Below are 22066 nucleotides of genomic sequence, written 5' to 3'. Positions count from 1 at the left end.
GTTTGAAATAATTTCCAAATAGGAAGTTTTTGGTGTGTGTGTGTGTGTTTTTTTTTTCTTAAATAGGAAGAAACTATAAGGAGAAAAGAGGGGTGTGCTCACTGCTGCAGCTTTGGGAAGGGTTAACTTGCCCAGCTCAGGACTCAGAGGAGGCCAGTACTAGCTGAAGGGGACGCAGGTCACCCATGCGGAGGGCAGTTCCCATGTCACCATTTCATGCTCCTTCTAAAACCTAGTATGCTTAGACCAGTGTCTTTTCCTCCTTACTGTTCCACTAGTAACCAGGTAACTATATTCAACCTAGTCTCCTCTAATAACCTATTTGCCATTCAGATAGCTACCTGGCTCTGAGGAGCAGGAAAGCTGTAGTTTTTATCAAGGGGGAGCGGATACTCAAGTGTAGCTCGATTCTTAAATTTCTCGTTATATTCTTATGCTTAATAGCCATTGATTAACAAGGAAAACAACATGCTTGGTTTGCATTTGGAACTATGCTCTCATGAATTTACCTGAGATTCTTTTCTATGGCCTAAACAAATATTGGGTTGTGAAACTGTAGCAGGTCTTAATGAAGTGGATTGAGGCATTTCTTACATTTACATTTTCATAGAATGAAATAAACATGGTAATCTTTTTACAGAACACTCTCACATCATGCCATGATTTGATTTGCTACCTGTTCAGAATATCAAGTCTTGCATTTCTCTAAATGGTAATACACTTTTGTGAACAAGCTGATAAGACAGAAGTCATCCCTGAGATATTTATAATAGCACTTAGAGCAAAGTTGTCAAAGATTCTTCTAAAAGATTGTTTTGGATCCTGAGGAGATATATTTAGTAACTGTATTGAATAAGTTGTCACCTAACACAATGTTTCATTGATTTATTTGTATTATTTTTGTATCTCACTGCAGGCAGAGAATTCAGCATTGGCTTTGGAAAATGAAAATCAAAGGGAACAGTATGAGCGATGTCTTGACGAGGTAAGCAGACTAGAACGGTTCTTCACAAAATGCTGGACCTTTTAGGAATCCCTTGGTCAGATCTAATCTGTTAGCAGCCTCTGCAGAACGTTAGCATTTTGTCCTCCAAAGGAAGGTTGCAAACATGTATGTGGACATTGAGAAGGAAGGTCAGTCTCTCTCCCCCTTCCTCTCCCTCTTCCCTCCTCTCCCTATTTTATTGTACAGGCATCTGGAAATTTCGTTTGGCTATTACTTAATATTCTTGGGGCACAGTTGGGGCATGCGTCACTGTATGATAAATTCCTTCTGTCCAGTAAGTGTGAGCCCCAGCCTGTGAACGAGAAAAGCCATGTCAAGGCACGCTGCATCTCCAATTGGATGCTGTTTCTGAAAAAGGAAATCCTTGATAGAGTGGGTGGGGATGATGTTCACAGTTGGCAGTCAGAGGGGGAAAAAAAAAAATCAGTAGATTGAGAACAAGCCAAAAAAAAAAGGGAAGTGAGGAAGAAAATGTGAGCAGAATGGGAAAAAACAGAGCCACACGTGTGAGTAAACTCAAGAAATATTATTTGATGATAATGAAGAGATGAAGGTGAAGATGGTGGGCGTTTCTGAGCTCCTGGGAGGTGAGGGGAAAATTGAAGTGTGTGCAGGGCCCGCGTTCTCCTCAGCCATTCCTCTCACGCTCCGTGAGGAATCCTACCATCAGTCTCAGTGTGTAGTAACACCCAGGAAGGACTGGCCATTCGCCTCATTGACGAGCTCTCATCTGGGGTTTTGTTGGTGATTAGAGTTATTAATTTAATGGGATGACTTTCTGAGTCATCTGTCCTAAAACTTGCACACATCTATCTAGTTATCTTAGGAATTGTTTTGAAATAGCTGACCCAGGTTTTCAGAAAATAAGCACAACTACATTTCATCATGTTCTATTACCTTACCAGGGGAAACTAGTATATAGATCTTCAGTCTTTTTCTCCTCACTAACAATTAAGAAAACCTTTTCCAGAAAACTCCTTTTGATCTTTCCTCCCCTCCCCTGCACAGTCCCAGAAGGCGATGGATTACACTATGAAGAACACACCTTCAAATCCTCCTTATGACATCGTCACTGCCACCACATACCTCTCCCCTCCTTCCAAAAGGGGAAGCGGTCTCTCTCCCCAGAGCTGCAGCTGTGACCAGGAGTTTCCTACACCAGGGATTCTGAAAATGTGACCCCTAAGCCGACAACATCAGCCTCACCTGGGAAGTTGTTGGAAATGCATGTTCTGAGGTCCTACCCTAGACATCCCACAGAAGGGACTCGGAGTGGGCATGAGGGTCTGTGTGTTTGCAGGCTCTCCAGGTGACAGTTTGAGAGCCACTGTCCTTGTACTATGGACCACTTTGCCTTACAGTTACACTAGTTGAAGAACACTCAGCTTGTTTCCAGAAAGTTACTTACCTGTTTAATATTTCTAGCCATATATCAGTTAGTCAAGCAAAATGGTATTTGCAGTGCTCTGCCCTCTCAGGACTTAAAAAGACTCAGAATAATCTTTGCAATGTCCAAAGTCAAAAGAATAGCTGAAGTAAGTTGACATAAGAGGGGAACGATGACTCAGTCTAGTGAGACCAGTTCAGCACTTCTCAATCCCGTCCCCCAGGCTCTTGGTCCAATCAAAGTTTAGGGCAAGAAAGACCAAATAGATCCAAGGATATTGAAAGGAACAAATACTGCCCTTGGGTCATATGTATTGATCAGCAAAGTTTCACTTTAGTGTCATGTGCAGAAATTCTAATGAGGTTGAATCTGTATTCAGAAGTTAAATTTATGTGGGTCACACCACAGGAAGCTCTTATTTGTCACAATTCTCCCACAGGTCATCCCTCCTCATCAGTCAAAAAGCTCACAGTCTTTCTTCGTGGAAACTCTTAGTCTTGTTTTCCATATGCTCCCTCTCTATGCCTGCATTCAGAAGGTTTCATCAGAGTGTGTTGGGTCAAACATAATTTTGCATCCACAGCATAATTTCACATAGAGTTTTGACTGAAGACAGAATTTTCAGAGAGAGAGAGTCCCTCTGATCTTAATTGCAAAAATTAACTGCTGCCAAAGAGGTGATTTGCAACTCAGAACTACCTCTGAATGGTACAAATGTTTTGCATTCATGATACTGGCCCCTGATTACACATGCCAGTTGTTTTGTAACTAATTGCGTGAGGGTAGACAATCATTTCTATGCATTATAAGAGAGCACTCTCAAAGGGGTAGTTGAGTGTAGTAATACTGCCAACTGGAAATTCTTTTCAAGACTTTTTAGACTAATTAGACAAACTAACAAGGTAAGGGCTCATGTAAGTTATTTCCTTGCTATAGTGGGTTTCATAAAACATACACAAGTGGATATAATCTAAAATTAAAATGTTCTTCAGTCCCTTTTGCACTGATTGTTATTTTCTGGGAAATGAAGAACATGTTGAGAATTTGGGGGAAAGACTTGGAAGTAGGAAATCCCTTCTGTGTGTTCTAAAAAAAAAGGGTGTGTTCATTCAGAAGGAAACAGAGCCACATCACAGACATAGGGGCTTACTGGCACACACATGTGTACACACTAGTGTACACACACACACACACACACACACTTCACCACTTTACTTCCCCTCTACCTAGCTCCTCCTCTCCTTCCCTTGCAATACAAAGACAACACCAAGGACCAGTCTTGATTTCTTAAGGGGGTTGGAGGTTTGAATGTTTGAGTCTAGTTTCCTCCTCTAGCTGTTAGACACACAGTTTGCTGGCAAGCAGTGAATTGCTCTTTGTTTTCACTAATGCCTTGGCCAGTGTTCCTTTAGAACGAACTAATTCCCATGGAGAGAATTATAATGACACAGGCAAAAACAAAGGAAGTAGGGGTGCCTGGGTGGCTCAGTGGGTTAATGCCTCTGCCTTCTGCTCGGGTCATGATCTCTGCTCAGTGGGGAGCTTGCTTCCTCCTCTCTCTCTCTGCCTACCTTCCTGCCTACTTGTGATCTCTATCAAATAAATAAATAAAATCTTAAAAAAAAAAAAAAAACGAAAGTAACATCTCACGATGTGGCCTTACATTTAGATGGATCCAGTTGTATCCTACAAATATTTGTCAGGCATCAGGGTCACCCAGGCTTGGGAAGTCATGGTGCTCCCAGCCTGGCAGAAGTGAGAGGGAGGGTCAGTCACAGAAGAACAAAATGAGGGAAACACACATAGGAAGTGAACTGCCCTGGGGTCTGTAAAGGGCAGGAGAGGTAGTGAGTGAATTGGCAGTGAAAGGGGCAGAACTGAAAGGGCATCTTCAGCCACAGGGGTTGGAGCAGGTAAAGTCCAAGTAGTTCTCATCCTTCCCTGAACATCGGACTTACCTGGAAAGGTTTAAGAATACTACTGGCTGGTTCCTCCCTGCCTAGTGTCAAGACTCCTTCATGCAGTAACTTGCAGCTGACAGGTGATCCTTTCTACTAAGGGAGGGTCATATATGTTGTCCATGTTGGTTTCAGCTACCTCTACTTTCTTAACTCCCCTATATGGTCCCCAGCTGATCAATATTGACCCATAAGTAGGGACATCTCTACACCCCTGTTCAGCAGGAATACTTACAGAAGGTAAGACCTTCAACCTTCAACAAACTTAAAGATTTAAGGGTCAAAATTGTTCAGTGGGAAGATGATGAGGGAGCAGAAGTTTAGCTGAAGACAAAGACTAAGCACCCTGCAACTTCCCCCCTCTACCCCATCTCTCTTGGGCAGGATATGTGTGACTTTCTTCCAGAAAGCTCCCAACCATCTTAATGTTAAAGCCTTGCCAGAGGGGAAAAACAACCTTAACTTGACAATGGCAAGGCCTCTAGTCTCTGGTGAGTCCTCTTTAGCATATGAAAGTTCTTTTGAAAACCTTCCTTTTCCTTGCCTTTCCCAACACCATAGTATATAATGAGCCACCCCTCACAATCCTCATGTAGCCACTCTTTCTGCCCTTGAATCCTATCCGTGTGTTTTAATACAACCACCATTTTCACCCCCTGCCCCCCAAAAAGAAAAGAATACTGCCTGCTGGGCCATGTCTCAGAGATTATGATCCAATTCTGGTCTGTCTAAAGTGGAGCCTGAGTATTGGGAATCTTAAAGACTCCAGGGAGTTATATATTCAGCCAAGATTAAGAACCATTGCACTTGATCCTCTGAATGCTTGCTTCAGAGCACATTTTCAGAAAGAGCCATTAAGAGTATAAAAGCTCCACCAAACTTGGATATGATGATAGAAGAGCAACAGACCTATGTGGAAATTTTGGGTTATTTCCAATTCCTCAACAGTGTCTGAGCAAACAAAAAAAGCAAATGCTGTCCCAGCATTTCTCAAAGTGTGTTTTTGGGCCCCTTCTGCATCAGAAAGATGTGCAGTGGTTGCAAAAATGCAGATTCTTGAACAACAAAGGCTCTGAATAGTCAAAGCAATCTTGAAGAAGTAAAGCAAAGCTGGAGGCATCACAAATCCGGACTTCAAGCTATATTGCAAAGCTGGAGTCATCAAGACAGTACGGTACTGGTATAAAACAAACATATCAATGGAACAGAATAAACCCAGAAATGGACCCTCAACTCTATGGTCAGCTAATCTTAGACAAAGCAGGAAAGACTATCTGAAGGGGAAATGACAGTGTCTTCAACAAAGGGTGTTGGGGAAAACTGGACAGCAACATGTGGAAGAATGAAACTGGACCACTTCCTTACACCATACAAAAACATAAATTCAAAATGGATGAAAGACCTAAATGTGAGATAGGAAACTATCAAAATCCCAGAGAACACAAACAATAACCTCTTTGACATTGGCTGTAGCAACTTCTTACTAGGTACTTCTCCTGAGGTAAGGGAAATAAAAATAAAAATAAACTATTGTTACTTCATTGAGATAAAAATCTGCACAGTGAAGAAAACAATCAAAAAGACTAAAAGGCAATCTTTGGAATGAGAGAAGTTATTTGCAAATGACATATCTGATGAAGGGTTAGTATACAACATATATAAAGAATTTATACAAATCAACACCCTAAAAACAAATAATCCAGTTAAAAATGGGCATAAGATATGAAAAGACATTTTTTCAAAGAAGACATCCAGATGGCTAATAGAACATGAAAAGATGCTCAACATCACTCATCATCAGGGAAATGCAAATCAAAACTACAATGAAGTATCACCTCATACCTATCAAAATGGCTAAAATTAACAATACAGTAAACAACACAGGTTGGCAAGAATGCAGAGAAAGAGGAACCCTCTTACACTATCAGTGGGAATGCAAAGTGGTGCAGCCACTCTGGGAAACAGTTTGAAGGTTCCTCAAAAAGTTAAAAATAGAACTATAGAACTATCCTATGACCCAGCAATTGCCTACTAGGTATTCACCCAAAGGATACAAAAATACTGACTCAAAGGGGTATATGCACCCCAAAGTTCAAAGCAGCATTATCAATAATAACCAAATTGTGGAAAGAGCCCAAATGTCCATGGATCGATGACTGGATAAAGAAGATGTTGTATGTATATGTGATGGAATATTACTCAGCCATCAAAAAGAGTGAGATCTTGCCATTTGCAATGACTTGGATGAAGTTAGAGTGTATTATGCTAAGTGAAATAAATTAGAAAGACAGATACCATATGATTTCACTCATATGTGAAATTTAAGAAACAAAAAACATGAACACAGAGGGAAAAAGGGAGGCAAACCAGAAAACAAACCCTTATATAGAGAACAAACTGAGGGTTTACTGGAAGAGAGGTGGATGGGACAGTGAGCGGGAATGGGCTAGATGGGTTATGGGTATTAAGAAGGACACCAGTTGTGATGAGCACCAGGTGTTGTATATAAGTGATGAATCACTAAGTTCTACACCTGGAACTAATATTACACTGTACAACAACTAACTGGAATTTAAATAAAAACTTGTAAAAGAAAAAATATAACATAAAATCAACACAGAAAAGAAAACAGAAATCCAGATTCTCAGACTTCACTCAACTATTCTCCAGCAGAATGAAGAGTGAGGAAATTGGCAATTTATCAGACTTCCCCGGCAGTTTTTGCATGCAGAATTTGGAGAATCTGCCCCCACCTTCAAACCACCAGAGTAGAGCCAAGTTCCCTATAGTCCATGAGGATGCCAGATCTGAGTTCTTCTCTGACTACTCTGTACTCTCTACTTAAGAGCATCAAGGCAGGAAATGGACATAGTTCAGAAAAAAGGAAAAAAAAAAAAAACAATTTCTTTTAAACCAAGGCTAAATAAAGGCAAAAGCAGGTTGTTAAGAACAGGTCTGACCTTCCTCTCCAATTCCTGTGCTATATGCCAAGACTGGATTGTGGAATCATCAGACATTCTCAGTGCACGTCCTCACCTGAGTCCTAAGTAATCTTGAAGAGCAACGTCTTGATCCATGGAGATAGGAAGTGATCTTGGTTGTTGCTCTCACACGCTTCGAATGCCCATTGCATGAATGGACCATGAAATCAACAGATGATGGACTTCTTGTATCTGCTCTAGATTCTGACCACCATGAGGCAGCACCTGTGTTCTATTCAACATATTTCTCCAAGATCCAGCACAATCTGTGGCCCATACTATGCATTTAATGTCTATTTGTTGAATGACTAAATGAATGGAGATTGTCAGCCCTAAATTAATTTCCCAATTAATTTTCCCTATGATCCCATGTACATATTTCAATGAGTTTCTCCCACTCCCAATATTTTACAGAGTAAATAAATAATATAAGGGCTTAGTGATTTATATTTATACATGCATATTACGCACACACACACACACTTCATCCTTCTACAAATAAAATATAGTCTCAAACCATTCTTTCTTAACTAGTTATCTCAAAATGCAATTCATTCAATTCATGCATACCCCACTACGCGTGCATACTGGAGTGCTTTCTATCAGGTACTCTCCAAGGGGGTTTCCCTGGTTATATCTATCATCTCATGCATTTTTCACAAGCCAAAAGGTAGCCAGTTCCCCTACTTCACAAATGAGTGAAGTCAAGCTGCTCCCCCACCCCAGACATATCAGTGTATCTTCAACACAGGCTGCATTTGAACCCAAGTTCTGCCCCAGTGCTCTTCCCACTTGTCCCCAGCTGCCTCAGTGTGATAAACCAAACTCGGAAGCACTAAAAACTTCTCCAAAGCACATTTTCCAAAACTCGTCCTTTTCCAATTAGGTTTTTAAATGAGCTTGCTGATGTGACAATTGTTTTACATGATAAGATAGCACAGGCATGGATAAAAGCAAGACTGTGAGGCAGGAGGAGCCTGCTCAAAGCTTCCTGCCTTTAGAGTCCCTCACTCCACCACCTTCTACCCAGCCCTGGCTCTCCTCTGGATTGGGGGAGAACTGGCTCTCTCTTAGAATAACTCCGAGGTGTGGCTTCTCGTTCAGCCTCAAGTACTATTAAAAAAAAAAAAAAAAAAAAAGAATAGACAATGCTTCAACCCTGACTTCTCCTCCCTCTGCCCACCTACTTCCAGGGATTGCAGGGGGGCGGGCTGGGGCCGGGGGTGGGGACAGGACCCCTAGGAGCCTGATGGAGAACAAAGACTCCTGTGGGTCTTTGATGAGCCAGGTGTCAGAGGAGCTGGCTTGTCTGAGAGAAGTCTTAAGGAAAGGAAAAGAGCGATACCTGGGCCCTCTCCTTGGCATCTCTGGCTCCCCTGCAGCCCTATCCCACCAGAGGCAAAGCAGGGAGGTCTCCAAAGAGAACCTAAGGCAGATTGTAAAACAAGCCAGAGGCTTCAGGACTGTCAGCTTGCTCTGCTTGTCTCAAGTCCCCCTGGCCCAGCCCAGCTGCTGTTTTTCTTTGGAGAGGAAAGCTGTCAGGTGACACTGGAACTTATTTATTCTCATTAGCTGGGCCTGCGGGTGTGTGATTATTTGCAAACCAAGTGCTAAGGGCATAATTCTGTGATGAGGGTAGGGGCCCGTTCCAGGGGTCATCTTGTGAACCTATTAGAGGTTGCAGGCACAAGCTCCAAACACCTGTTCTACTGATGCTTCGGGGAAGCTTAGCTGTGAAAGTAGTGAAGAAACCCAGGAAACCAGCTTATAGACAGTACCAAGGAAAGCATTTGTACAAACTGGCCTGCTCTTCTGCAGAGGACCTGCGAGTCCTTCTGGGTAATATAACCCCGTGTCAGGAGGTAAAGAAATAATGCATTCGTGTATCTTAGTTTAATTATTAGGTAGAGCAGTTGTCCAAAGTACATGCCAGAAGGAACTGTGTCAGAGATGGAGCCTATCAGCCTATAGGGCAACATACTCGGATTGCAAAGATAGGACGTATTTTCTCCTGTGGGCTATTACAGTTAGGATATTCATTTATGTCTCCTGTTAAATCATGTGGAGAGCTATTTTATGTGACCATTGTTCCACAGCCTGGTTTAAGTGAGGGACCAGTTGGGGGAAGAAAAGAAAATATTGATATTAGGCAGTTTTATGAGAATGTAAATCAAATCCAAAGTTTGAGATCCAAAAGAATTAAATTATTTATGGTATGAATTAATTTTGGTACATTGTTCCTGATTCAAGCTGTGTGAATAGTTGAACTCTTCTGTTGTTGTATGTTTTTTTCTTAATTTGCCAAGAGTAAAATAGATGACCTATAGTTTGACTTTAAATCTTCAGTGGCTTACAAATTGGAATGAATGTTTAGAAGATTTTCAAGATGACACTATTGGTCAATTTGTGTGGCCAAATAACATTTATCTCTGTTATGATCATGTATAAATCAGCTGATAAAGGGAAAAGAAAAGGCATCAGTTAAGGGAAATATGGTTTATTTTGGTCTATGAGATTCCTTAGGTAGGTTTCTTTAACTTGGACTGGGCTATAAACAAACTATATCAGGTACTGTCCAAGTTTTTCTTCAAAACTGTAGTTAGTTTCAGTGAAAGGTCTCTCTCCTTTGCTTAATGTCAACAATGTAAAGTTGGAAAGGATTCTGATAGGGGGAAAAAAATCCTTGTGTCTACAATTCAACTAATCAGTTATAGGTAATCTGATTTTAATCATTTACTGCTTGTGCTGTGATTGCCTCCTAACCACATCAACCACAGTTGATGACAAGCCTGCATTTTAATTTTCAATGAGACTTACTGGTAGCCAGCTGTCACTTAGGGTGTGCTACTTTGTCAATATTGAGTGAAAAAACAAGCTCCATGCAAACATTCTTACCCTGATCTGTTCCACTATACCAGACAGGGGAATAAGCACACATAGTTTAGTATCACCAAAAATTAAATTGGTTATCAAGATAAAAAGATGAAAGCATGTCCCTCAGCCTTTGGTTGAATGTGAGAATTACCAAGATGGTTACGTGCTTATCATGCTGTGTTCTGCTTGCCAGTAATATTCTCTCTGAAACCAAGGAACATATTGCAGTCATCTAGCTTTACAAATACTCTACAGATTTATATTCAATAAATGAAGGAAGAAATGAATGAACAGAAGTAACTTGGTATCTAAGACATTTATATAGTCTGACTTGGTCTTTAATGCTTTAAGTTTCAGTGATCATATTAAATGAGTACAGTTCATGTACTTGCTGAAAAATACCACTTAAATCACCTACCCACCTTTATTTTATCAAGAGTAGCTGTATGGATTGCATAGTTTCAAGGTTATAGTGAAGGGAAGTAAGAGACTTCCTGCACGGTGTTTTTGAAACCCACAGATGAAAAAAGAAATCTTAGCACAAATACATAGAAGAGTGATGAATGGTTATCAGGAGAAAATGGCAGATCTTTGCAAATACTTTGCAAAAAAACAGGGACATGTCATTGGTTTTATATGTGGCTTTTAGCTGGAATGGTGCCACATTGCCCAGTGCTAGACTACTCACTGAAAGGGAATGGAATTACCAAGTTTGGAATAGATTAATCAAGATTCACCTCCTTCATCTGAGAGGGGCCTAGCTTCTCCTACTGCCCCAAGCTGCCTGATACCTGAAGAAAATTAGGATTTTGTTAATATATTAGTAAGAATTCTATTTGATTGTGTATTAGAAGAAGCTCAAAATAACAGTGAATTATTTTTTCCTCTTTTACATAGAAGTTCAGAGATAGATGGTGAAACTCCCTGCCTCATCAGGACTGAGTTCATCCTGTTTCTCCATCCAACAATACTTGTTACTTTCTTTATCAAGGTGGCTGCTGAGGTTCCAGCCATCACTTTTATATCCCAGACAGGAAAAGAAGGAAAAAAAAGTGAGGCTTCTTCTTAAAGACTTTCTATAAGATAAAAAAAAAAAAAAAAAAAAAAAGGTTGACTTACAACTCATTGGCCAGGAACTTGTCACAAATTGACACTTATCTACAAGGAAGGCTGGGAATGTATTTGAATGTACCCAGCCAAAAAAACAAAACAAACAAACAAAAAAACCCCCAGAGTTTATTACTTAGAGGAAAATAAATATTAGAGTAAACAACTACCAGATTCTGCTACAGGTAGCAGTGACAAGAGGATGATATAAATGAGAACATTGAGGATGTAAACAGAGCATCTAGAAAACAATGGGCTGCTCTTATTCTCCACCATTCAAACCTGTCTCTATTCCAAGTCATTTTAAAGAGCGAAATAGTCACACTGCAAAAGAATAGGAAGGAGAGGCAAAGGACATTATAAATCAGCAAAGTGTAGAAACTGTGTACAGATAATTAGGATCGTGTTTTACGCTGTATCGTTTTTTAGCCGTCTAGGAGTACTTTACATATGAAAGGATATTATTTTTCCAAATATGGAAATGTGGAAGTCAGGCTATGAATGATCTTCCCAACCTAACCATCTTAATTAGCAACAAGGTCACCTTTGGAAAAAAGCAGAATATTACCTAGAAGCATAGGCTTATTATGAAAAGAATCAGGTCCTCTACAGAGAGAGGAAAGAAGCAAATGAGGAGCTAATTAGGTAGAATAAGCTGTGGGAAACGTATTGGTAAATTACAGTCCATGTGTATAAAGTCTCATTATTATAAACGGCAACTCTTTTCTTTGTTTTTTACAGGTAGCCAACCAAGTTGTTCAAGCTCTGCTCACTCAAAAGGTAGGTCATTCCTGGCTTATTATTTTCAAGGTACTTATGTGAATAGGTTGGAACTCATATTGTCAAACCAGGAAATTGTGATTGATAGATGCAATACTTCTCTGTTTATTCACTTAGGCTGAAATTGTGTGTATTTGAGATGGGCATACAAAGTAACATCAGTGACCAAAAGAATCATAAAGTTCAAACTCTTGGTAAAGTAACAGAAGATGAAAGATTCCCATGGACCCGTTTATGTAGCAAATGCTAATATTCTATAAGTTGGTGGATTCCTTTACTTCCTATAAAATGAATCACCTTTGATGGATAGCATTAACAGATGCCTACAATCCAGGAAAAGGTCTTTGAGTTTAGGAAAGTTATCTCATTTCTCTGGGTCTTAGTTCCTCTTCTGTAAAGTGAGGATAAATAATTCCCATCTCCCAGCATTGCAGTAGTCATTCTATGAAAGGAAGCACATAGAACAGTTCCTACAGGAATCAGTTTGTGGTAAATACAGAACAAGTGGCAGTATTTTATACTTGAAAGTTGCTGACAGTAGACCTTAAGCATTCTCCCCACCAAACCAACAAAGAAACAACTATGTGAGATGTGAATGTGTTAATTATCTTGATCTTGGTAATCATTTCATCCTGTAAGGTATATCATATCATCACATTTTGCCCTTTAAATATATACAGTTATTCCCCAATAAAGTTGAGGGATAAAAACAAATAATTTTTGAGCATGAGCTTTGTATGCCTTCTCCTTTGCTATGTCCCTCCACCTTCAGACAATATAAGATCACGTTATTGGGTCAGAGTGGGCAGGTGCAAGTTATTGCCCAAATTTGGCCATTTTGATATGTCTTACGGAAACTTTCCCATTTCTTTCTATAATGTTTCTCAGAGGCTAAATTCTAGTTCTTTCAGATTTCATTTGTTCTGAATTACCCCTCTGTGAGATGGTAATTTTTCTATAAAAGAAAATCTTAGATCATGTGGCATGTTCTGGAGTACATGGCTCATGATAACAAAGTAATTTATGACATTTGATTTTTTAATAAAGAATAATTTTGTTAGGAGTTGACCACTTCTTGTTAAAGATACTTAAATGAACATTTTTAATTTATACTATAGAGGCACTGTGATATTATTTTTGCTAGATTTTCTCCTCAACTACTTTTGTTGAATCATGTTTTCTGTTTCAAATGATTTTTACTGATTCAGGTTTACATCAATATCACATAAATAGAGAGATTTGACTATACCTCTTAGGTCAAATTAGGTTCCATTGTGAGTAACAGATCCAAAATGGTAGTAACGTAAATAAACTAAAATACTATTTCTTTCTCATATCTAAATCTTCAGGTAGGCAGTATAGGGTTGCTATGGTGACTCAACCCCATAAAATCCATGGGGTTCCAGGTGTCTCTAGTTTCTATCTTGTTATTCTATGGGGTGCAGCCTCCATTCCAAAGGTCACCTTAAGGTCCAAAATGGCTGTTCTTGCTCCAGTCATCACATCTACTTCCAGCCATCAGGAAGGAGGAAAACCTGAAGTAAATGAAGAAGATAAGGGGCACACACTAGCTGCCCTTTAAGAGGGAATTCCTAAAGCTTTCTTACCTCCTCATTTACATCTCCTTGAACAGATCTTAGTCACACAGCCACACCTAAGGAAACTGACAGTGAAGTCTTAATTCTGGGTGGGTGCCTAGTGAAAATTGATTTTCATAGTATTGCAGGAGAAGGGGAAAAACAGATGTTGACGGACATCTTGCAATTTCTGTCACAGAATATTTGAATTTTTTTTTTCCTTTTCCAAAAGTTTTACATTTTCATTTGCTTTCATCCTATTGGAAACTCTACGCTCATTTAATTATAAACTTAAGGAATGAAGGAAGCACTGATGCAGCTCTGTGTGTAACTGTCGAAAACTTCTCATGCCTATCTTTTTTAATGGTGCCTCAGGAAAGAGACAAGGAAGCTGTCTGGTACAATATAAAGGAAAATGGGACCCTTCAGGTCAGCCACAAAAAATAGCTACACAAATCCAAGTAATAACTAGTAAACAGATAAATCTACCTTGGTACAGTTAAGCAGTAAGACCCAGAAAGACATGCTACTGTGTGAGATAGCATACCTCAGGGACACTCTGAGGCAGGAAGAAATGTCAGGATTTTCAAAGATTCCAAAAGAATCATGTTCTACAGAAACGTGTACCTCCCAGTTTTTATAAGGACCATAAAATCACTACAAGAAGATTCAAATTTCTTTTTAATTAAGAGCATAATACAGGAAACAAAATGTACTCCAAATGCAGATGACAAAACAAATTCTGAAGAGGGACGTAGCTGGCACAGAGTGAAAGAAGAAATTTTAAGTGATTTATCCAAGTCACCAAAAAAAAATTTTTTGAGGTGAAATTACAGTCATAACCATGCAGTTTTAGAATATATCATTTGTTATGACACAAAGCAAATCTGCCAAGAGCAACCAAAAAAGCATTTTTCTGGCATATCATGAACTGGCCCAGATAAGCATCTTGAAATAACAGTGTACTTCTTTTTCCCAATACTGATAAAAAAAAAAATTATTTCCACGAACTTATCACTTTCTGTTAAATGTACATATACTGTCCCAGTCAAGTAATTCAATTTATCTCAGAAACCTGTGGATTCCCTTAAGACAGCAGATTGTCCCTCCTTTGGATCAATAAAGCTAAAGTGACAATATTAAACCCAGCTCACTTCCATTTATGACTTCAAATCATAGGTGCGAGGCTACAAGTGCAAGTGAAATCAATAACTCAGGCCAAACTCATATTTTTGTCTGAAATATATTTTATCTTCATTAAGTCAATTACACTCACTGAAAATGTAACTGTCCTGGGTTCTTTACTGCCCTTTTTTTTTTTCTTTTGCCCCATCATCAAACTTGGAAGAAAACCCTTTTTTCTATAGTCATTTTCCAGCATATCAACTTCAGCTTTGTCTGCATGTTCTTTAGGATAACCCAATATTTATATGGTGTTTTTGTTTTTGTTTGCTTTTTGGCTTTTTTTTCCCAACATGGAATAAGGCTCTGTATGGTAGAATTTAGCAATTCAGCAACCAGACAGGAGCAGAGCACAGTTTGTAGTTTGTGTCTGAAAGAACTCCAAACTTCTACACATTTCCCTTGTGGAGGGACATTCGGGCCACCTATGTCCACCTAGCTGGCAATGGTGTGTAGGATCCAGTTCCCAGAAGAGCATCTGTTTATACTTGCTGTGTACCTTACAAGGAGTCAGACTCCATGTCCAGCACTTTAAATGCATGAAGTCATTTTGTTCTCATTGCAACCCTGTAAGATAGGACTAAGGAAACAGGGTTCCCATAGCTCTGATGGCAAGAAGTGGCAAAGCCCGTATGTTCAACCTAGGGTTGCTGCCCTCCAAATCTTGCCTTTGCAACATTCAGCCTCCATGATCCCCTAGGATCACTTACTGTTTTCCCCCACTGTAGTTCGGCAGCAGAGATGAGGCTTTGGAAGTCAACAGGTGGATTGAAATCCAATTATTAGATACGACCACAGGAAATAGAACAAAAGGGCAAGGGAGCCAATGGATTTCTTAAAACTTCTGGAACCATTGCCAGCCCTGGACAGCAAGAAGAATATTCAGGATCTGACATGTGTGGAGTCTAAACTGACTGGAGTCAAGCTTTCTCAGAATCCGTCTGATCTTGGACCCCAGAATTTCACAATTGCCGGGGGCTTTAGCGAGCATGTAATTCTGAGATGGTCAGCTAGCTTTGGTAATAGGCTTAACTTACTATGATTTCATAAACTTGTTCAGCCATCACCCAGCTTAAAACTGTTTTAATCGGAATGCATTTGGGATGAAGGCTTGCAGTAGTCAGCTTGCCACAGGGCTAACCACTTCCCGTTCATTAGGGCTGGACTGATTCAGGCACACATTTATGTTACTTACCTGCCTTGCCTTGTAGACATTTCACACTGAGGCCTTCGGTGAGTCTGAGAGATGGCTTTTCTTTTTACACGAGTCTTAGCATCCTAGGCAAAGAAAGGGCTGTGTCAGTGACAGCCGCTGAGAAGCAGTGTTACAAGGAGAAAGTGCTGGGTCTTGTGGCCATCAAGCTTCAGGGGAGGAATGAGGTGGCCCTTGAAAAGCCATCTCATGAAGCAGCATTCTCTTGAAATTCTTTTTTGTACAGTAGCTCAGTTTACAGATAAGGAACTGACGTAAAACGGGCATAAGTTACGGCCTCAAGGTCATGTGGGTAATGAGGACCAGAATCCAGACCCCCAAATCCCAATCTGGTGTATTCCCATGATACACATTGCGTCTGAAAGAGCTTTACCACTATAATATCATTTTTACATGATAAAATCAGATTTAAATAATTTTCATTAAAACTCCGGTGATGTCACAGTATGTCCTGCTTCGAAGCAATTAACACTTTATTAAACTGACTTCAGCAGGGAGAGGTTTAGTTCTAAATACACTGAAGCAGCTGTACTCGTAGGTACTACCCAGTAGTAGATCCAGAATCTTTTTTAGCCCAAGTACAGATGAAACTTGCCAGGATTACAGTGTATGGACACTCAGAGAAGCTGTAGTTTGAGATCATGAAGATACCCAAGGTTCTGTAGACCAGTGTATCACGTTGCTCAGCATATTTTGCCTCACCTTCAGCTTTAATCCATACTCTGTTTCTAACTGATAGTGCCAAGTGGATTACAAGGAACAGGTCTGGCTATTTTCTTGAACCCACTGTACTTTCTCATATGATGTTAAATGTAGTCAAACTGTTGGCTTTATTTCTCCCCCGATAAAATCAGGTCTCTCTCTTATTTCAGGAAGGGGTCTTTGTCTTGGGGCCTGGACATACTAGGATGTGAGAGAGAACAGATGGCCCAGCCTCCTCAGGGAGCCAATGATTATATCTGAGTAGAGAGCTCTTTTTGGGAAGGAGAGTCTAGGTCTCACCTCTGTCATTGTCAGGGTCACAATAATGGTGCTAGTGGACAACCTCCATGTGTCATATCTACTTTCTGTCAGCGGGTTCCTGGTGTAAGCATAGAGGACACAGACAGCTGGCTGTCACCCTCTGCCGAAGACTCATTATAGCAGTCAGAGAGAGTGCTGTTTCTCTCTCTCTCTCTCTTTCCACCCACCCAGTCTGGTTGTGCTTACGTGTGTGCACATGGGCACGCGTGCGTGGTTTTGAATACAATTTCTTGGGATGATAACTGTTTGGCATCACTTACCATCCACAGCTTGAGTAAAGAGGACAAGAATATTAGAACAACAGAAACAATGATTCTTTTAGGTCTACAGCTTCTCAGAGCAGCTCAATTCTGTTGGTCAGTGATTGTAAGACCAAAGTCACATCCCTCCTCTCCCATGTGGTGATCTCGATGAGCCAACAGTGATAAACATTTCTCAAGGTCAATCAATTGTGTTCCTGCTAAATGAACTTTTACCATCTTAAGTAATAGTAATGGCCATTGAAATTTGGGTACCTGTACAAAAATCTCTATAGAGTATATTGATTTTTTTCTTTTATTCTTTCTTTCTTCCTTTTTTATTTTTTTTTAAACCCATCTGAAGAACTCTTTCAAGTTATCTCAGTTGTGCTGCAAAAAATCATCAATGCTGTTCCTTCCAGGTCTCCTTTCTCCCTGCAACCCCACACTTGTCTGTACTGCTCCCATTTCTTCACCTGCAAATGAGAATGATTATGTTTTCCTACCCAATAGGTACTATTAATATTTATTTACTTCACAGTCAAGTTTTATTAATTACTTAATTAGCAGTATTGAAAATAATATTTGGGGGCAGGGAGAAATTATATGTGTGCTAGAAACAGAAAGTAGAATACGTGAGACACAGACAGGCATTGAATTCTAAATAAAGGAAACAGCTTTAGCCTTTTAATGTGAGCAGTGCCTAGGCCCCCAAAGTGGCCTCTGCCAAATGGTATATGTGCTCCGGTTCACATGCACACTCCTGCCCCTGCATTTGATGGCTTCTGCCCTCCTAGAGCTTGGAGTCAGGGGCCTCGTTCTGAACATGACATTTCTCTTCTATGCTCTGCATTTGTAGGTAGCAATCAGTTGGAAATATACTATGCCTAAACTCTACCCATTTAACTACAAAGGTGAGGAGAGTATAAGCTGTACAGTGACCCTCACCATGGCCTATTCCCTTGCCCTCCGTAAGTAGAATAAATGATGTATAATCTGCATATAATGAGGCTCTGATTAAGCCTCCGAAACTAGGTCTGTCTAGCTTCATATAAGGTTATGGACAGGCCACTCACCTCTGTGACTCTTGTTTAGGGCTGGGGATCAGAGCTATGGCCTCACTCTCTGTGTTGCTTACAGAGTCTTAAGTACGCCCTAAAGCTGCCCCACATCAAAATATATAGATCCACACACTCGAAGTGCTAAGAAACTTAGAGCCTCAGTCACACACCACTAGAGAATAGAATTTGTCATCGTCATCATCATCATCATCATCCCATTTAACAAAATAATCAGTTTCTTAAGTTCCTACCATATGTGGTGTTTTGCCCAGTGATGGAATAAAAGAGCGTAAGAACAGTCTGCTTGTGCTGTTGATTGTTAGGGTATCTTCTTAGGCTTGCCTTTGCCATCTATTTGACAAGGTAAGTTTAGAGTATGAAAGATAAAATCAGTACAAAGTTGTGCACGCTAAATGTCCTCTAAGAGGCACTGAAAGCCTACAGGAGTTCAGAAAAAGGAATGGTCTTTGTAGGATTCCAGATAAAAATGTCAGGGAGGAGGGGTGCCTGGGTGGCTCAGTGGGTAAAGCCTCTGCCTTCGGCTCAGGTCATGATCCCAGGGTCCTGGGATCGAGCCCTGCTTCGGGCTCTATGCTCAGTGGGGAGCCTGCTTCCTCCTCTTTATCTCTCTTTGCCTGCCTTTCAGCCTACTTGTGATCTATCAAATAAAATCTTAAAAAAAAAAAAAAAAAGTCAGGGAGGAGACAGATTTTAAAATGGACATTAGCCAAAATGCCAAAGCTGGACTGGATAGAATGGCGGCAGGTGGGGGGGGGGGTGGTGGCAGAAGGGAATGTGATGGCAGGAGAGGGGAGAGGATGGCAGGAACGGCAGAGCTTTCAAGGACAACAAGCAGACCATTGTTCTTTATACGGCAAGAGCAGAAGCATTTTTTTTAAAGATTTTATTGATTTATTTGACAGACAAAGATTACAAGTAGGCAGAGAAGCAGGCAGAGAGAGAAGAAGGGAAGCAGACCTCTGGCTGAGCAGAGAGCCCGATGCGGGGCTCGATTCCAGGACTCTGGGATCATGACCTGAGCTGAAGGCAGAGGACTTAACCCACTGAGCCACCCAGGCGCCCCGAGCAGAAGCATTTTTAAAAATTTTGGAAGCAGGGAAAGATCAGGTTTGACACGCAGAAAAAGATCAGCTTTTGAAGAGCTTTGAATGGGGGCATTATTCTTCTTGGTCTTTCTTGAACCCCCACCAAAGAGAGTACTTGTAGTACAGACATTTAAGTACTACAAGTATCTTGATCACAAGTTCGTTTGGGAGGCAGTTCCTTGGTGGATTCCAAAGAGTCCTAAATCTCCTGTGGTATAGCTTCCCTCATGAAAGGAGGGAAGAGGTCTCTGTGGTCTTTGAACAGTTCAAAAGAGCTGTTCCAGAAGGATGCCCAGGTATGGCTCCTCAGCTTCTTCCCCAGAGCCAAGATGAACCACCCCAAATACATGGAAACCAGCAGTTCAGAGCACAGGCAGGTTTCAAGTGGCCTTTTAAAGCTTTCACATCAAGTTGCTTCTCCCTCTCTAAATGCATCACTGGCTCTATTAGCCCCAGCATTGAAAATTTCAACTTGTTTCCACAAATGACAGCAAAAGGCTCTATCAAAAGTGATAGTTTCTTTAGTTCATCAAATCTCTATTCACTGCAAAAACATTATTGTCCTTGTGGTTTGTGCTTTATGATTGCTTTTATGAAGACAGTGAAAAGGCAAAAAATATAGGTAGAAACTCAAATTGACTTTATATCGCTAACATTTACCATCTTCAAAAATAGCACGCTAGATTAATGCACTCCTGATTTTAAGGTACCTTTTTTTTTTTAAATTGGTCTTCTCTGCACATAATAATTCTGTCAGACAATGGGCTATGGAAGAAAACACTGTATGTGATTTATTCCTGGGGGCTTTGAAGGATAAAAATACTATTTTTATACTAATGCGTCTGAAATATCAGATGAAATATGGTTATAATATGCAAAAGTGTCTTTCAGTTATAGATTTTTTTTTCTTTCACTGTGTTTGTTGTAGGATCTAAGGGAGGAATGTGTAAAGTTGAAAACAAGAGTGTTTGATTTGGAACAACAGAATCGAACGTTAAGCATCCTGTTCCAACAGCGAATCAGACCAACTTCTGATCTGCTCCTCCAGGTATGTGCTTATGTGGAAAACAATCCTTGCTTCTGAAAAGCTATTGACAAAAAGTTACTTTAGTTCAAAAGTTTCCAGTATCTCCATTGGCAAGGCATCGTACATTGGAACCCTGATTCTTTCCCTTCTCAAGGGATGTCATTAAAATTGAGCCTCTCTTAAATTTATCTGACTTTCGAAAGCTGTGTTTAGATAAAGAAAGACATCAACAAATAATAAACAGGTAAAAGGTACCATCAGAGGTGTCCTCTAGTAAACTAAGTGAAACTGTGGAATGGAGTCGGGAAATAATTGATTACTTTGGGGTCTTGTATTAGTGATCTTGCATTCTGTGATAAGCAAGGACGAGTTTTATGTAATTTCTTTCTTTATTCAGTGTACTTTATGTACTTTATTCAAGTACATTTCTTTATTTCATTCTCTCTAATCAAAAATTCTGCTGGGTTTTTTTCCCTTTCATATCTGTCTCCATGCAGAATTCCTCCTCACACACAATTCTTCCTATATTCTGCCTCAGTGTTTTCAGTTTCTCCTTATCTAAAAGCTCTCACTGAACTCCTTCTTGACTTTCCTTCATAACATGCAAAGTTGTGGAAAGTTAAGCCATTGGAATCATTTTGGATGATGTCCCTGACAAAGCACCAGAGAACATACCTGACTTCAGGGAGACACATGAATTGGCAAAGGGAGCTGGGAGGCTGATCTTTGCTGTGTCCTGGGGTTTTTTAATCCTGTTAATGTGTGTATTTGCTCAAATAAGCTCCCACGAGCCTTGTTTGGAGCCCTTCTTAGGCTATTATACCAAAAGGTAAGTAAGGTTTCACAGTGACAATGTATGAAAAATAAACCCCAGCTGCCTGGCCTAGAGAGAGGCCTGAGCAAGAGAGAGGAGACAGAGGTATCCTCTAACCTGTACTGCCCAGCACTGTAACCACTAAACGCATGGTGCCGAGGAAATTGAAAACTAAATGAAAATTAAGTTTCTATGTCAAACTAGCCACGTTGGAAGTGTTGAAAAGGCTCATAGAGATAGTAGCTGCCATATTGGGTGATGCATATGCAGAACTTTTCCATTGCCATTGGAGGTTCTACAGGACAACACTGTTCCTGATGGCTGGGCCAGTGCTGCTCATTTACCCTCTGAACTTTTTACCCTCATGAACATTTTTCCTTGACTCCTCAGGGAAATAATGAGAAATTGCCATTCATTTCATTGAAAGAAAGATGCTCGATAAAGCCCAAATCAAAAGTATAATTTTCCCCCAAATTAAAATAAAGCAAGTCTCTCAATTGTACAGTAGATCTCATCTCCTAAATTAATTTCCCCTCTGCTTTATCTGTTAAAACATAATTCATAATTTAGGACTCAAAAATTATGCAGAAAAAAAATTGTCTATCTCTACTCTCTTTCCTGGTTCCAACCACAAGAAGTGTTTGTCAGAGAGAGTCTTGCCTCTGTTAAAAAGTTGTATTTCTTTTGCTCTCTTATATCAAGATCCAATATTATAATTACTTTCAACAGCT

The 22066-nt window shown here is 40.2% G+C and overlaps 1 protein-coding gene across 1 annotated transcript in view; it reads left to right on the top strand.

Moving 5' to 3' along the window:
* NCKAP5 (NCK associated protein 5) overlaps positions 1-22066 on the top strand; it is an 894518-nt gene that overhangs the window by 677578 nt on the left and 194874 nt on the right. The window contains exons 8-10 of the mRNA XM_080799084.1: positions 917-985; positions 12055-12093; positions 20423-20542. Coding sequence (XP_080655210.1) covers positions 917-985; positions 12055-12093; positions 20423-20542 — 228 coding nt within the window. The remainder of the gene's footprint in view (positions 1-916; positions 986-12054; positions 12094-20422; positions 20543-22066) is intronic.

The sequence above is a fragment of the Martes martes genome, assembly GCF_963455335.1.
Source record: "Martes martes genome assembly, chromosome: 3".
NCBI lineage: Eukaryota > Metazoa > Chordata > Mammalia > Carnivora > Mustelidae > Martes > Martes martes.
Note: the sequence above shows the minus strand (reverse complement) of the source record. Positions and strands in the feature narration are given on the sequence as shown.